Here is an 18681-nt window from a genome sequence, read left to right as displayed (position 1 = left end):
ACCAATGTTTTTTTTTTTGTACATTCCTGAACATGTGTATAACACAAACCGTCATTTATGTCATCTAAATTCCAATAGAGATAGAGGCTTACTTTCTAAGTTTCGGCACTGAATTTGTCTGATTTTTTTTTTTTCGTACGCTCTAGACAAATAAACCACATATAACATTCTAAAAATATATAAGATTATAGTATGAATCTTTGAGAATATTTTTTATATATATTTTGTCCGCAATATAGGTCTTGAATATAAAAAATCACAGGGATTAATCAGGATTATATGACAGTTTAACGTACGAAAAAAAGATGTCTTTTTATGAATTAAAAATAATATTACGTATTTACTGTACCACTTAATGCCAGACATTTTTTATATTTTTTAAAAACCGGGAAAGCAAATGACTCCACTCCATCTGATGGTAAGTGGTAGTGGAATCCAAACGCGATACATTATATTTACCTTATATAGTATTATCTGTAGTACTGAGTGTCGAGTAAATTGCTTCTGATGAACATAGATACAATATTTAATCATTTACAATTTAAAATTGTTTATTTCAAACAATTTATATTTAAAAAAATAAGTATTCTGTCTTTAAAGTACATCTTTCAGTACTAAGCTTTCAGAATTAAGTATCAAATTCATATTAAAATAATTATTTTCGAACTATTTCTTTTTCTTCATACAATAATAAAGCAATTTTGCACCTTGTACTCCAATAATTAAAATATAACAAATAACCAATATTACTTTGCCCGCGAAAATTTGTATGACCGTACCACTTTGCAGCAGTTTCCGCCAGTCCTTATATGGGCATTTATTGAATACTGAATGTCGATTGGTTAGAATTTTATCGTCATCAGTGACTCACTTTTCAAGTAGTAATCAAACGTGAAGTCTTAAAAATAGTTATATCTCTACGTTGTAAAGACTTATGCATTTTATCTTATCTTGCCGCACCTAAGCATCCTGTAAATAAATTTATCAGTATAAATTTTGTAGTGATATTGCAAATTACAACGGAGCTGCTGGTATTTTGAAAAGTTGTCGTCTTGTGTCAACTTCTTATTATTCATTTTCAATTCCAGTACTAAGTTTTTTTTTTTCGTTATTACTTTAAAACTTTAAAGTAATTTATTTATTACAATTAATCATTCCAAATTATAGTTGTGAATAATATTATTTACCTCAAATATAAAAGATAGTGTATTGATTCATTCGTACAATTTTGACACATGCGCCCATTGGTTGCCACAAAATAAGGTTTAGCCAACTGTCCGAATCAGTGTCGTTCCGGTCGCCGTTGTCGTGGAGTCGGTGAAGTTAGTGGTGGAATTTTTACGTGAATAACATCAAAAAATGGTAAGTTATGAAAATAAATTTAAGTGTTTCGCAATCGTGCTGTGTTTTATATTATTGGAAAGTGTTCATGCATATCAAAATGACGCATTTACTAATATTCTCCGTGCACGACCGGTGCCGCCATCGGCCATATTTCGCACAACCCTTTGCCGACTTCGCACGCCTTTTCGACGAAATACTTGTCATCGTTCAGTGATTTTATGCCACGTGTTGTGTCCCTTAACCCATTAATTACCGGGAGATTTAATTATCAGTGATAATGAGGACTTTTTATTGATATATCTTTGGCATTGGTGTTAAATTTCACGCATTTGAAAGGTTACGATACTTCACCGCCTTTTATGAGCTGTGGCGAGGTCCGTACACGGAGGCAGTTAATTTGCGTGATATACTAGTTATCAGTCGCCAGACTGCTAGAGGGCATCGAACCGACAAGGCAATGCTACGTCGCGCAGTCGCTTTGCTACTTGACCATATATGGTATAGTCGTCCGCCTGTCACATCCATTTTGAGTCTATTTTGGGGCGAATTCAGTACAGGGCGTCTCCTTTCCTTCCCTTACCCGCTTTATACATACAAAAAGTTTCTGACAGTGTCAAGGTTACTAGACAAATAAATCTTACATTAGTCAATAGTAAAGTTCGTATAGTATTCGTATTGAATATTATTTTGATTTCCTTATTTGTCGATCAATTAGGCGTCGGAACATAATGATTCATGTTTTTACGATGATTCATGTATAGTTTTTTTTTTTTTATATCGTGATACTTTCACCGAAGTTTAGTCATTAGAGTCGGTGACTCGCCGGTGATACGTACCGTTGGCTATATCATAAAATATACATACTATAATTATAATATGACCGAGAATACGAAATGTATAAAGTTCTTAGTAATATGAAAGCTTTCTCTTTTATGACTTTGATAATATTCATATAAGAATCGTTTAAATTTTATTCCTTTTACCAATAAGAATTTTGATATGTACAAATAATATTAAATATATTTTTTTTTAATAAAAATCTGGTTAATTCTATACATAATACATGATTTATTAAATTATACAGTATTTCTCTGATAATAATATTATATTTTTATATATAATATATTAAATGAGGTTAACATATTTCTCACCTTGACGATTTCTGTAATGCTATACTTTCAATGATAATACAGAAATTATATATATTTATTGCATCAATATATTTTATTTGTAAATAGGTAAAGACAAGTTTTTCTAAAACACAAGTGTAGCAAATTATCAAGCTGAAGGCCGAATGAGCCAGCTATGTTAAAGTTGCACCTTCAAGCAGCACCTTGGATTATTGCTATATCCCTAAAATAAGTGTTACACTATATATAGGTGCTATTAAAAAAAACTAAACCAAATGAATTGCAAAATAGGGGAAAATAAATAACTAATATACTCTAATATACTATAGACATATATGGATGGCTAACTATTTTATATATTCATATATGATGCTATTTAGTTGGCAATATGTATTTCATATAGGTAATTATAGGAATTAGATGTTATTATTTATATACATTGACATATTAAATATATAGATGTTTTTTTAATTATAATATAAGGAACTTGTAGCGACCTTAGCTTTGCTCTTGTGGTATTCAGTTTATAATTATTAAGAAGATATATTACATACACGGAATAAGCAGCTCGGTAAGGATTCTTCTGGCTTGCTTTCCTAATATAAGGTTATAGGGATTTCATGTTAAAATAAAATATAGCTTTATGTTACTTCTAAAGAAAGACGCTGTCTAATGGTGGGAGATTTCAAAAATTATCAAATAAACAAATCTTTCCTATTTCAAAAATTTGTATAGAAACAATAATAATAATATCCTGGGACATTTTTCACACACGGCCATCTGATCCCAAATTATGCTTGTACAGAGCTTGTTCTATGGAAACCAGACAACTGATATACTACATATACTACTTTTCTTTTGTAAATACATAGTTATATAGATAATTACACCCAGACTCAGGACAAACAGACATGTCATGCACACTAATGTCTGTCCTGGGTGGGAATCGAACCCACAACCTTCGGCGTGAAAGGCAAGTATCTACCAACCACGCCAACCGGCTCGTCAAAAATAATGAAAATTTAATTAAAAAGACTATATTTTGCTCCTTTGCACGCAGGAGTCATCAGAAAAAAAATGATGTATGATAAAATTAAGACATTTACTAAAAAACGTAAAAAAAACATTCCATAGAACAATGACTAACCATTAGTTTAAAATAACAAACATTTTCGCGGTCGAATATCTATCGATACCTGTGTCACTGACCTGGCGTCACCGAGGTTAATGACCGCTCGCCTACCCTCCCGAAGTTCATCTCGTGGGGTGATTTTTAATAAGGGATGTACTTGCATGCTGTTTTGACGGTCAAGGGTGAAATATATATAAGAAATATTCAATATTCATAATATAATGGTATGAGCGTGTAATTAATAATTAATACATTGATTTTTTTTTTTTAAATTACAAGTTTGCTTATATACATATATTGTATAACCCTTTTTTATAAAGCATACATTGTTATTTATAATTCGATACTAATATTATAAATGCGGACGAAACTGTTTTGTCTGTCTATTTGAATGTTTGTCTGTTAAGCTTTTGTATCTAAACCGCTGAACTGATTTTGATGAAATTTGGTACCATTGAAACCCCATTGGACATTCACTTTTACCAAATTAATTTATTATATTTCAACTAATGTATACTAATACAAATATGCAAAGACAAAAAATGTTTAGCAAACTTTTTCAATCGCCGTGAAGTGCTAAAGTAGCTATTGAAGAGCTTTATTGAAATCGATAAAAAAAATTGCAAGCATGCAATGATTTGCATGATGTATGCATCTTCGAATCACGCAAATTAACATGTTTACGGGAGAATTTCCAAAAATTTTTGTTAATGTCAAATTTCGACCACTCGGCTACACTTTAATTTGTTAAATATCGATATTAAATAATACAAATCCGATGGATTCTATTTTTGTTGATATTTTTTTTATATTACATATTTGTTTTTAAGAAATGATCCAACGAGAATTTATTATCGTCTTTATTTTAAAGGATGAAAACTTTTATTATAAAAATATTATAATTTTAAGTATTTGCTATTCATTACAGTGTTGAAAAAGTTACGAGTGATGTTACGAGTCACCTTATACACGTATACGTAGAAGTGAGACTTTTTAAATATAGAGCATTTTCTCTCTCTCTCTCTCTCTTATAGCTTTTTATCTCATGTAACGAAATTTGCTGAAACTTTACGCATCCTCAAAATTTTCGTCCACCAATCGATTAACAAATCGCCGCATAAGAAATTTCATTAAAAAAAAAAAACTGCAAATGTATCGGAAATAATCATAATTTATTATGTTTTTGTCTCCATATGAAGGAATAAGGTTCTAGAGAAGACTTCAAGTATTTAGGTATAAGAAAGTAGATTATGTTCTTCATTGGGGTTCAAGCTTACTTCATACCGAATTTCATCAAAATCAAATAAGCGGTTCAGCCGTGAAAGCGTAACATATACAATATTATATATATTATAAATATATTGTATACAAGTTACTTTCTCATTTATAATATTAGTAGAGATTCATAATATTCTGTATTCGTAGACGATAACGATAGATCCCCATTGGTCGTAACTTCCGGCCGTATCCCTAAAGGATTTCCTTGCTATCGAGTAATTAATAACAGCATTTTTAATTAATGATAATGGCGTGTCTGCGTTTTATATTTAAACACGTTTTCTTTTAAATTAATTTTGTACTTTGTTTTCCCGTCCACTTATCACGTTAACGATACTTTTATTTTAATGAAACTCCGATTAACTAATTTTAAATGCAGATGAAGGTGTAAAAAAGCTTTCCGTTAATTAGTACTTCCATACATCTCGTTAGCCTATGCTGTCTTGTTTATGTGTAGTACGTGTGATATTTCAAGCGTGATTGAAATACATACATACATACATACATACATTGTCACCTTTATATTATTAGAATTATTTTATTTATCTTGTAATTTGTCTATTTATATTAATGAATCATATGCATAGCCTGCATGCTATGTGCAATAGTGTCGAGTGTAATTCTGCGGACATGTGTATCCACCCACTCGCTCTACAGCTGCATAGTGGAATAAGCTCATTTTCTTTATAAGGAGTAGAAGCCCATCAGCGAGACATCGTCTAGCCCTTTACGTGTCTAGTTTATTTCTTAAAAATCGATAGTTCTGCGGATGAATTGCGTCACGTTTTGCATACAACACCAACTCGAAACATGCTCGATCGCGATTACGTATCGATTTCTTGAATGGACTTTTTGTAATCTTATACAGCACTTTATATATCTGTATGAAAGACTTATTAATAGTTTACTAGATGGTAGGGTTTAGGGATAGGTACCACACACTCATAACATGCTACCGTCGTATAAAAATGTCCAATATTGTTGCGTTCCGGTTTGAAGGAAGACAGAGCCAGTGAAACTACCGGCACAAGGGACATAACATCTTCGTTCCCAAAGTTGGTGGTGCATTGGCGATGTAATGGGTGGTTTATATTTTTTCCATTGCCAATGTATATAGACGGTGGTGACTGTTAAATATCAAGTGGCTCTTTGGCCCGTCCGCCTTTATAGGTATAACATATAAGAAATAGTGATTCTTAAGTGTAAATGAAATCCTTCAAACATTGTAATGTAATATTGTTCACAAAATGAACTCTTAGGAGAATGTAAAGTTGACATTTATTCTGCGAGCATAACGTCATACAGATCGGAATTGTAAGGAAATCACGTACATATGTATTCAATTTATCACGTGATAAACAATTGATGTATTGAATACTATGGACGTTAGAAAATAGATAACAGTCTACTTCACATTATTCAACATAACGATCAAATTGATTAGGCGTATATCGTATATATTAGTTTTACTAACACCTACAAAAATAAGCTTAAATAGTAAAACCTAATCTAAATGCAAAGTTGAGCCAAATCGTTGAAACCGTTTCTGATATACACAAAATATGAAAGAAATAATATTCTATGATATTTTTTTATTACTATCTTTATGTATACTTAAAACATTTTTTTAAATAACGCTTATAAATAAACTTTTTCTTTTTGTTACTTCTTGCTTTCTCCTTAAGATTTACAACTAGGCGTTCTCTTCTCTTAATTGACTGACGAAATTCACTAGACATTGCTTATGTCCACGCACAGTACAAAGTTACGCTCAGCTTAAAAGAGCACTTCAGACTTATACACATACAAGAATCGGTCTGAAGAGGCAGACTGTCCTCTATTAGTATAATATTTTTAAATTTTTTATTTCACATGATTCAAGTATTAAGAGTAATTAAATTAAATCGAGGGTACTATTGCTTTAAAATTAAAATAGACATGAACACAATAATACGACGTATTGATGTTTGGCGGTAGAGTATGTGATGAATGCAACAATCCTTTTTTTTTAACGCTGGAAAAACGCATTATGCGTTTCCCCCACGGGGATTCGGGGCTCGCCGGTGTCCAAGGCGCCGAGTGCGCCCCGAACATCGGAATACCAACTAAAAAACCAGCGGTACCCTTTCCAAGGCGGAAAGGGTACCGCTGGTTTTTTAGTGAAACGAGAAACGCCACGGGATCGCTTGCGCATGCTACCGTGACGCTTTGACGGCCCTTTGGGTAACACCCCTAACCCTCCCACCAAGTTATACCTAAAATTAAATATTTTATTAAAAACATGTCACATTATACCATACGGATTGAGTATGTATTCAGGGTTGTCTGTTACAAATCTTAATTTCAAATATATAATAAAACAAATCTTATATTTCAAATATATAATAATGTTTTACATGAAATTCAGCCCATTAAAAAACTTCGAACAAACAAACAAACGGGACGGTTGTCCCGCCATTTCCGTCATTAAATTTAACTTCTCTAGTCGCCGCCGGTCATAAATAACGGATGCTCGTTCTGACGTCTGTTACAACTATACAGACATTGTTATATCTTATGGAATAATATTTATTTTATCTTGTTTATTCTATTATATGCCCAGCTTACACAAAAAAAACCATTAATTTCCATCTCTGAAGACACAGAAGAGATTTGTCTTTTAGATAGATAGGTAAAAGCTTTATTGCTCGAGAATAACAAATTTTAAAATAAATTTTATCATGCGAAGGCGGCCTTGACACTTAAATTATAATTTTAATGATTACTACCATAAACACTAAGATCCGCGATGACGCAGTGGTTAGACGGTAATCGTAACCGATGATTCAGAATTCAAAGTCGGGCGAGCACCACTGATTTTTTATATGCTTAGTTAGTGTTTATGAATCATCTCGTATTCGGTGGTAGTGGCGCATTAGTGATATAAGCGATGGGTTAACATTTCTTACAAAGCCACATACCATCAGCTCGTCAGCCAACCTGTTTTATATAAAAAAAATGTAATTACTATTAAATTTTGCTGCTTGGCGGTAGAATATACGATGAGTGGGTGGGTTGTACTGACACAGACTGGCTTGCACAAAGTCCTAAGCTTTTATTTAACGTCAGCTGTTATCACATACGTGTCAAATCATGCGCCTATTTCAAACCAATAGCATAGGCTTAGCTGAAACTTAACATGGTGCTGTTAACAAACATTTTAGTACATGATTAAATAAGCTTATCATAAGTTCTTTTTAATAGCGTTAATTTCATAACATTATTTATTTCTAGATTTCAAGGTCTCAGAAAAAATAATTAAAAACGTAATGCACCTGTTATAATAATGTTGTCTTATTACTTATATATATAAAATAATAAATATCAATTAGATTATATATTAAATGTAACATATATGGCTAAATATATCTACCAAATTCCATGTTAGTGTTACACGTGGTCAGCGTTAATAATTATAAATTCATCGAAATTTCTCAGTCAATTTCAAACAAAAAGTAATATTGAAGATACGTGGAGCGATGTGTGGGCGCAGTCGGGTCTCGTGTCGTCATACATATCTAATATTAACCCGCTTTTTATAAGTATTCGTAGATACTAAGCCAATTAAATTATTTACAAGATTTTCTCGTTTAGACAACGTGAATGTAGTCGTCTGATTAAATATTAAAGAAAATCATGCGTAAAGTCTTTGTGTCTTTTGTCCGTTTCGATTTCATGACTTACCAGAATACCTGGAATCGATTTTGATATAATTTGAAACACAAGGACGAACATGACATGATATAATACAATATCTACAATACTTGTTATTATATTATGTGAATAAAAGCTAGTGAATAGTTTCTTTTGATTCTGAGAACAAGCTTTTATTTATATAAACGATATGTATAATTATTCGTTACTATTAATTTGCGTCCACTTACATTATTATTTGTACGGAAAGTCGCAGCTTCGCTCGCGTCATAACTCAGCTATAAAACGATTTCCATAGCTCCTTCAAAAATTAAGAACTGTCAAACTTTCGTTCCTCTTTATTCAATCTTAAATTTTCATGGTGCTAGCCCCATCAGTCTTTTAGGCTGTGCGTTTAAATGTTATTAAGTTATTGTTATATATTATATAGACTTAAAGGGAAGTAAGATAGAACTATTATAGAATTACAAACCTAGATAAGGTTTTGTAATCCAAGAATCCGCGATCGTCGTATAATATTATATATATATATAATATATATATATAGTATTCAATGGAGCGTAACGACAGTACAGGTTTCATAGATACATTTGATAGTTTGCTTTAGATAACCTTGGTCAATAACAGCTCAAATCAATCGTATATTTCGACCAATAGTTAGGCTCGATCCGTGAATCACAAATACGTTTATCATAAACGATTCTCGTCGTATTAAATATTAAGTGTAGTGATAACGTTTTGTGGTGCAAACCATTCTGGGTAGCGACTAATCAATATTCTACCGCCAAACAGCAATATTTTGTATTGTTATGTTCCGGATTGTGGAGTAAATGAGCGCCACCTATAATTTAAATATTTTTAGGGATACTTTATGCACGACAATACTTATCCTTATACTATAGAATAACGCAAACAAAACTATTTGTCCAAGACTGTAACATCTTTCGACGCTGGTTAAAGCGATTATATATATATCAACGTAATAGTACCAAGACAAACTCCATTCGAATAAAAAAGATATATATATATATATATATATATATATATATATATATATATATATATATATATATATATATATTGTAGAATTTAAATCACAAAGTTGTTAATATATTGAAGTATTCAAGGACGGCGTAAAAAAATATGGTAACTAACTAAGCCGAGATGGCCTATTGGTGAGAACGCGTGAATCTTAACCGATGATCGTGGGTTCAAACCCGGGCAAGCGCCACTGAATGTTTATGTGCTTAATTTGTGTTTATAATTCATCTCGTGCTTGACGGTGAAGGAAAACATCGTGAGGAAACCTGTATGTGTAGTATAATTTCATTGAAATTCTGCCACATGTGTATTCTACCAATCCGCATTGGAGCAGCGTGGTGGAATAAGCTTCCAAACCTTCTCCTCAAAAGGGAGAGGAGGCCTTAGCCCAGCAGTGGGACATTAACAGGCTGTTACTGTACTCTTACTGATATGGTAACTAAAAACCTTTCTATGCTAAAATACATGCGTATTTGTCAATTCTCACGGTTATCGGTAAAACGGTGTTAAACTATCGAAGACATATAATAGAAATGACGCAAATAATTGAAATATTCGCGATAAAACTCCTTGTTATTATTATCTTTATTTAAAAAATATTTATAGATAGAGATATCAAATATCTTTAATACATTATGTTGTTACTTTTGTTATATAAGCTAATTACTACACAAAATCTGATTGGAATGAACAATACTGGACGGCCAGGTCTATCCTCTCGCGTCCCCCTTTGCTATTTTATAAGTTCTCACTTCGTTACTCAAATATGAAATGTGAACAAACGACCTAAGTGATATATGTTTATACTTGAAATGTTATTATTATCATGGTCAATGTCGCAGATCACATTCTGACAATTAATTTATATTGTATTGTTATAGAAGACCCCCGCAGATCCTAATGGGTGCACCGAAATTGGTTTTATTCATATTTTTATGAGCATGCTATCCGCGAGATGGGACCGATAACTCGGTGAGGTCCTCGTAACGAGATAACATACAATCAGATTGCTTACAAGGATAAGCATATATTGTATGTTTTTCTCGAAAGTACTTTATTGGAAGTCAAGTCCAATTCGCTGACATGTTTTTGTGTGAAATTATTTATCAAATCAATAAACACTTATAATACGTACGTGTATAATGAAATAATGTTTATAATTAGATTATTTATTTTATTGATGAACGATTTATGATTAACAGCCGAGCTCAAGAATTGTTATAATTTCAAGGTTGGTTTTTGTTTAACTAACACATTTCAGTCACATATCCTAAATATCTCGAGCTTTAATGATTTCTATACATAACATTACGTAGGTTAAAAAGAAATCGTTTTCTAGCTATTTTCTTCCAGATAACGTTGGGTTGCGATTATATAGTATATTATATATAGCGATATACACACAAGAAAAATCAACAAAATGGTTCATTCGTTAAGGAATTCAGTACACACGTACAGAAGACATATATATATATATATATATAAATATAAAGACTCCAGTTTTTGTTGACGTACCCGCTAGTAAATATTCTTGCAAATATCTCCAGATGTTCTAGGTAATCATTGCATTCTAGGCAACGTTGCCAACAAGCTGGATTTATGAAATACACGAGAATAATAAATTAGTACAACTAAACTCGGGTCGCTTGTGAGATAAGAAATTAAATACGATTTAGCGCTGTATCATAATGTCTGAGAACGATGACGTAATAAGCGATAGATTAGTTAGGCTTTTTTTTGACCATAATAATTATAACATTTCAAGAATACACGCAAAATCATAATCAAAATTGTGTACCATAAGTCAGTTGTCAACATTTCACAGTAATGAAGTGCGTTCTCACAGAATAACACTTCGATCGAGAACTCAATACCTTTGTTATTTCGTTCAGAAACGTTAAACTGTATGTCATTTCTTCTTCGTTTCTTACTTTTTTTTTGTGTAATCTTCATGAAAAATTATATTATAATTTATACAAATGGTTTAATTCACGTATAATTAAACTTTTGGCAGATATCCAGAGACATGCAGATTAATTATAAACACTGTTTAATTATAGACCTCGTGCCGTTTCTTGCAATTGAGTTTTAGTATCAAGGATGACGTTTAAATGAGAGTTCAAATTTATTTTTAGTGTCTTAATTTGAGAAAGTAGAAGGATTATATATTACGCTTATTTTTGACACTTAAATGCGTTTTATTTTTGTCGCAACGCGTCTATAAATTCACTTCAATTGTGAAACACAGAAGTTATTTGTCAAACGTGAAAGGTTTTCTATTTAAAGTATATAATAATGAGAAGGTTCTAAATAAAATATATTTAATATTAGCCTTTAAAAAAAGAAATGTAACTAGCATAAAAATAATATGTTTCTTTACAAACAAAAGTATTACTAGGAGTTAATCGAATGAACGCAACATAGTAATCGACACAAGACCGAACGATTCACTACATGCGTTTTATATCCATACGTCTCCTAGCGGGACGCACGTGTGTGCGTCTGTATTTAGACGGCCAATGTCTCGATGCTATTTATATCAACCATGCGGGTGGGTACATCACCTAGACAATAAATCATTTGATACTTTTGAATCATTTGTACGTGAATATATATAATATTGATTATTTTACTTATTTTTTTTTATATAGGGGTTTGGCTTTAAACCGTGTCGGGGAATGTATCACCCACTATTTGAATATTTTCTGCCAAACAGCAATACTTATGGTGGTAGGGCTTTGTGCAAGCTCGTCTGGGTAGGTACCACCCACTCATCAGATATTCTACCGCAAAACAGCAATACTTGATATTGTTGTGTTCCGGTTTGAAGGGTGAGTGAGCCAGTGTAATTACAGGCACAAGGGACATAAAATCTTAGTTCCCAAGGTTGGTGGCGCATTGGATATGTAAGCGATGGTTGACATTTCTTACAATGCCAATGTCTAAGAGCGTTGGTGATCACTTACCATCAGGTGGCCCATATGCTCGTCCGCCTTCCTATTCTATAAAAAAAAAAAAAAAAAACTTAGTATTTTTGTGTTCCGGTTTCAAGGGACATAATATCTTAGTTTTCCAGGGTTGGTAGCGATTTGAGGCTAATGGTCAATATTTTTACTGTGCTAAGGTCTATAGGCGGTGAGTGCCATGTACCATCAGCTGCCCCATTGGCCCGTTCGCTTATTTTATTATACGTGAAAATAAATATTAAAAATTAATATAGATTTTCTTTAGATTAACTTACAAACACTGACAAAGGCGTATTTTTTTATATATATATATATTTTTATTCTATATTGGTTACTGTCTGAAAAATCTATTGCAATTGTTTACAGATCATTATTATTTAAGTATTTTGTCTCTAACGTCACTTAAAAAAAAAACAATAAAATCAATCTTAATCAGGGCTACTTATATACAATTAAATTATTTACTTTGTCACAAGACATCACTCCTATATAAAAACTTTATTAAGAATATATAGTTACAAGATTAATATTTATAAACAAAATTTCTCGTTATATCATCCAACACATTATCCATACTATATTAGTATTTCATATTATGGAAATATTAATTAATAAACTAGCAAAACACACGGGATCGCCAACATGGAATTTTATGGCGAAAATCCTTTAAAATCGGCCATTTTAACGTACATAATTCCTATGTATGGATAGACTACTATACCGTTATTGAACGGTAGCCAAAATAAAAAAAATATATTGATTTAATTTTAGTAAGTCTTACCGTATTGACGTCGAAAGAGGCAAGTATTTTGAAATCACAGATTCTTTAGAAATTGCTATGCTCGCCCGCTCGCCCTTTAAACAGCAATACAGAGGTTTCCAGTGGAATAAATGATGAGTCGGTAATGAAACAAGTGGTTACAGTATTAACAAATGGAGTTAAAACTAAACATCAATATACATATCGCGCTCAGCATTGATAATATCAAGCTCCTAAGTTCAACGCCCAAAATGTCGTCTATTTTTAGATCAACCGCAAAGAGAATCTCTTTGACATTCAAAATGTACTCTGGACTGAAAAAAACCGCCCTATGTCCTGATTACAGCATACGATGGAAGGCATTTTTATCGGAAATTCTTTTTAAAATAAACGTCGTTTCGATTCGACGGTTTTTTTTTTATGCAAACGGTTTAATGACCTTATTATCTGTATGTCTGGCTGGGTTTATTTATAAAAAAATTACAATTTAAGATGTACTGTTTATCAATTGTTGAAACAATAACAGTTGTTCATACGCTCGACGCGTGTAAACAAATTAAATTCGTTTAGTTAGGATTCTATGTACGGGTCGTTTACGAAAATAGTTGAAATGTAACGGCAGCTGTTTGTTACGTGAACGGTGACGGATTGTGATCGAATTTAGACTGAAGAAAACTTTGTACTCTACTTGAACACTAATAATACACGTTTTATGTTCAAAAAAATAAATGTCCTTAAATACCGTAATTTATGGCTACCTCAACGTCAAATTTCTTTACAGACAAACAGTTTCGCGTGTTTAATATTAGTATAGGTTGAGATAAAAATGTATACGTTTAAATAAAATACGACGAATTTATCAATAAAGCTGTTCTCTTAATTACAAGCATTAAAATTAGCTTCTTATTATTATTGTAATAAATTTTACATATAACGATACAGTCCTACGTCGCGTTTCGATTTCGTTATTTGATAATAATTAACTATAATTTTAAACAGATCTCTGACAAATTGAAAACGGTAAATCATTAATTAAATGATAACAATAAATTCAGTAGCAAATTATGAAGTAAATAAATTATTTGTTATCATTGAATGATAGGCAAAATTGATAGTTGATATCTGTTTCACAGTCAGGGTCTATATATAAGTTATATGTTCGTAAATATTACGTAAGTTTCACTTGGGTTATTAGTTTTAGTGGGAGGTCTTTGATATAAGTGGTCATCAGAGCCCTTAAACGTTCCTTACACCGCCAATGCGCCATCAACCTTGGTAACTAAGATATGTTTCTTGTACATGTATTTTTACTGGCTCACTCATTTTTCAAACTGAAATAATTTATGTATTTATACTGGCTCACTCATCTTTCAAACTGAAATAATTTTAAGTATTTTTGTTTAGCGGTGCATTATGTGATGATTGGTCGGTACCCAGCGGACTTGTATAAAGTAAAATATGTAATTTAAACATAATTCGTTTGTTTTCATTTCGTTTATTATTATGGGCATATCTAACATTGATAAATTAACTTTGTTGATTATATAAAAATTGATAATTGTTAAAGGGAGAAAGAAGGCGTTGATACCTATCATATTGCATACCTATGCAATAGAATAAATAGATAGATAAATAGGAACAACCCGTAAATATAGCTTTATTTATGTAAAAAGGAGAACCTTCTCCTCAAAAGGGAGAGGAGGCCTTAGCCCAGCAGTGGGACATTAACAGGCTGTTACTGTACTGTATGTAAAAATAATTACAAGAGAAATAAACGAGAATATAAATGAGATAAATATTATTACAATAAATTTTTGTCTATTCCAGGCGTCTGGTGTAACAGTTTCGGACGCATGCAAAACTACGTACGAAGAAATCAAAAAGGATAAGAAACACCGCTATGTAGTTTTCTACATCAGGGACGAGAAGCAGATCGACGTTGAAACCGTCGGGGAACGCAACGCGGAATACGACCAATTCCTTGAGGATTTGCAAAAGGGTGGCACCGGGGAGTGCAGGTGAGAGAAACTAAATAACGACCCAATTTAGTTGTAACGTGACAGATTCAATCCAAATCAATTATTAGTAAGACGGGCTCAAGATATACACCTAGCTCTTTAACTTTAAGAGATGAATGGCCTTTGCAGACGAAAAGATACAAATTAGAAATCATTTCTGTATTTCACGACATAATCCACTTATGAATTCAATTCTTGTATTTGTGTGTTCAGATTTGAAATGACGAATGTTTCAATGCAACCGCGCAGGTCAGTGACATTTCGCGAAGCGAACAGCGATGAGTCTGTTACAGGCACTAGAAATCAAATCTATTAGGGGCATTAACAAAGAGGAGATTGTTCACTTTGTATGGGTGTTTTGGCCTACACTAAACGAAAAGTAAATTATGAATTTAAATTATTATTAATACTTGTTTTAATTAAACCTCATTCTGAGTATACTCTTAAGGTTGGTTATTTACTAAGTTGGTATACAAAGTTGGTTATTTTTCCTGAGCATTTAATTTTCACGCCGAGGTGATTATAGACAATTTATTTATGTTTAAAAGTAGGTTAGGTATTATATTATTATTAATAATAGGGTAGGTATTGTATTATTATTAATAATTTGCCTAGGATTTTTTAATTGTAAATCATCAGAGAGACATTTGTACTAATAAAACTTAATAAACATTAGAAGTAAAGCTTGTATTTGTTTTGTATGAAATACTATTACATTATTCAAGAAGTATTAGATTATTTTTTTCATAATTAAATTTCTTCCTTTTTTATTATAATTATTGAGACAGAAATCGTACTAAGACTAAGTCATAATGTACACTTTCATTTCTCATATAATAATTAATTTCAAAGTTCAATCTTCATAAATACTTGAGAATTTAAATTATTTATTCTTTATTTCAACTATTGGTTTAAATAGCTATATACATTAGCTTATATAGTTTATATACATTGTTATTTGCAAAATAGACTGCTCTGTCACCTCTCAACTATTAAGGTAAACAAAACAATTTGACTGTAAATGCAAGGCTATATTATTAATAACAGTAACAGCCAACGAATGTCCCACTGCTGAGCTAAAGCCTCCTCGGAGAAGGTATGGAGCTTATTCCACCACACTGCTCCAAATGCGGGTAGGTGGAATACACATGTGGCAGATTTCAGTGTAATTAGACAAATGCAGCTTTCCCTCACGATGTTTTTCTTCAACGTATAGCACGAGATGAATTATAATCACAAATTAAGCACATGAAAATTCAGTGGTGTTTGCCCGATCCGAGTTTGAACCTAAGATCATCGGTTAAGATTCAGCATTCTTACCACTGGGCCATCTCGGCTATAATTGTTGATTTACTCATTATTTTCCTATTATGAGCATGTCAAATAGACTATTGAGGAAACTCTTGAATAAATTAAAAATATGCTTTAAAAGAAAGAAATAAAGAGCAAAATTAAAGTCAAAAGTCTACTGTTTTCTACTAAGCCTGTTTCGACCATAGTTTGTGTTTACATATTCTTATGAATATATTTTTAAATGAGCAAATTTATAGTTGATCTTCTATAGCCTTTGTTATGGATACTAATAACATACGACCTTACTTATAAATGTAGCTTTGTGGTTGTTTAGTTAAAAACTGTCTTACATTATTAATTTGACAGCATTAACTAATCACCCTGTAAATAATGTTTATGTAAGGCCGTAAATACATAACAAACGTGTGTAAAAGAATGAAGTGCTATGTACATGGATTCTGTTAACTATTTTACCGCCTAAATAATTCAAAAAAGTACAATTTTATTATTAAAAAAGATACAGATAATTTTTAATTATCTTCTATATATTCATTATTATGATTTTGCATTACTAAACAAATCCAGATAGAACACCAAAGATTAGTTTATATATTTATAATTCCAATATAATTTCCAGATATGGTCTTTTCGACTTTGAATACACGCATCAGTGTCAAGGCACGTCGGAGGCGAGCAAGAAACAGAAGTTGTTCCTCATGTCGTGGTGCCCAGACACCGCCAAGGTTAAGAAGAAGATGTTGTACTCCAGGTGACAAAAGAATTATTATGTTTTTTATTTCATTTTATAGAATAGATAGGTGGACATTAAATATAACTAATAATAATGTTTGCAGCTCCTTCGACGCCCTGAAGAAGTCACTGGTCGGTGTACAGAAGTACATCCAGGCGACTGATCTCTCCGAGGCCTCCCAAGAGGCCGTCGAGGAGAAGCTTCGCGCCACCGACCGCCAATAAGCATTTAATATCAAACGTCGCATCGCAGGCAACATCACGATGCACAGTCGAGCAAAACGTCGAATGCTAAAAATCGCTCGAAATATACTTCAAAAATAAATTCCAATGGGACATACGGCACGATCTCAAATAAGATTGAGTATTATTGAACTATTATTTGTAAAATATGACTCGATAGTATTAAAAAAATTAGTCATTTTTATATCGATTATTCATCAATATCCGTTGACGGTTTTGCTCGTCTGTGCATATTCAATAACAGATAATTTTATACTTTGAAGGTCGCGATGTGGCTCCGGTTCTATTATATAATTTATCCTTAAGCTTTCCGATGAGCGGTCATCAGTCGGCATTTTGTACAGATATAGTGAATAAACTATATTGCTATGGACCGACGCGCGATAAATAGCATAAGGGATAATATGTAATAATTTAAATTATACTAATTATTATATATATTTTTCCTATAAAATAACTAAAGAGTAAGTTAAGCTCAAACTAAATTAAATTCAGTGGCGCGTGTGCGTGATTTTTTTTTATTGAAATAAAGGTTAATACCAATCAGCTTTTATACTTAGATGTAAAAATAAATGTTCATAAGAACGCCTAGTTTTCATTTGGAAATCGATGTGCTAATGTGCAATTAGCTTGTAAATTCAGCTCGGACCCAGCGAGCGGAGTAAGTATTTTGTAACCAACTTATCCAGAAATACACTTGATATAAGTGAATATTGGTGGTTTTATTCTATTCTTATCCTTTCATCCCTTTTGACTCGAGACCAGTGTCCGATCAGTGATAATAATTATAGAAAATTACTAGAAAAATTTGAATTTGCATGTTTTCTTCTATTTTTGAAATTGAACACTGATGAAACAGAAGGTGAGCCAGGAAAGCGAAAGAAGTGTTGTGTTGTTATAAACAATATTCATTAACCATCCTGCTCAAGTTCAACAATAATTATGATTGTTCATTGTAAATACATCGCTTTTTATGCAAAAGTTAAATCATTATAATGTCGGTAGTTGTAAAAATCATATCACGAAGTTAAAT

At 32.0% G+C, this 18681-nt stretch overlaps 1 protein-coding gene across 1 annotated transcript; it reads left to right on the top strand.

The window, feature by feature from the left end:
• Nucleotides 1-966: 966 nt before the first annotated feature.
• On the top strand, nt 967-18359 carry LOC126778599 (cofilin/actin-depolymerizing factor homolog). The gene is made up of 4 exons (XM_050502283.1): nt 967-1362; nt 15172-15362; nt 17293-17424; nt 17510-18359. Exons 1-4 carry the CDS (start codon nt 1360-1362, stop codon nt 17628-17630), a joined length of 447 nt encoding a protein of 148 aa, XP_050358240.1. The 5' UTR covers nt 967-1359; the 3' UTR covers nt 17631-18359.
• Nucleotides 18360-18681: the final 322 nt, after the last annotated feature.

Source organism: Nymphalis io, chromosome 26, assembly GCF_905147045.1.
Source record: "Nymphalis io chromosome 26, ilAglIoxx1.1, whole genome shotgun sequence".
Classification (NCBI taxonomy): Eukaryota; Metazoa; Arthropoda; class Insecta; order Lepidoptera; family Nymphalidae; genus Nymphalis; species Nymphalis io.
Note: the sequence above shows the minus strand (reverse complement) of the source record. Positions and strands in the feature narration are given on the sequence as shown.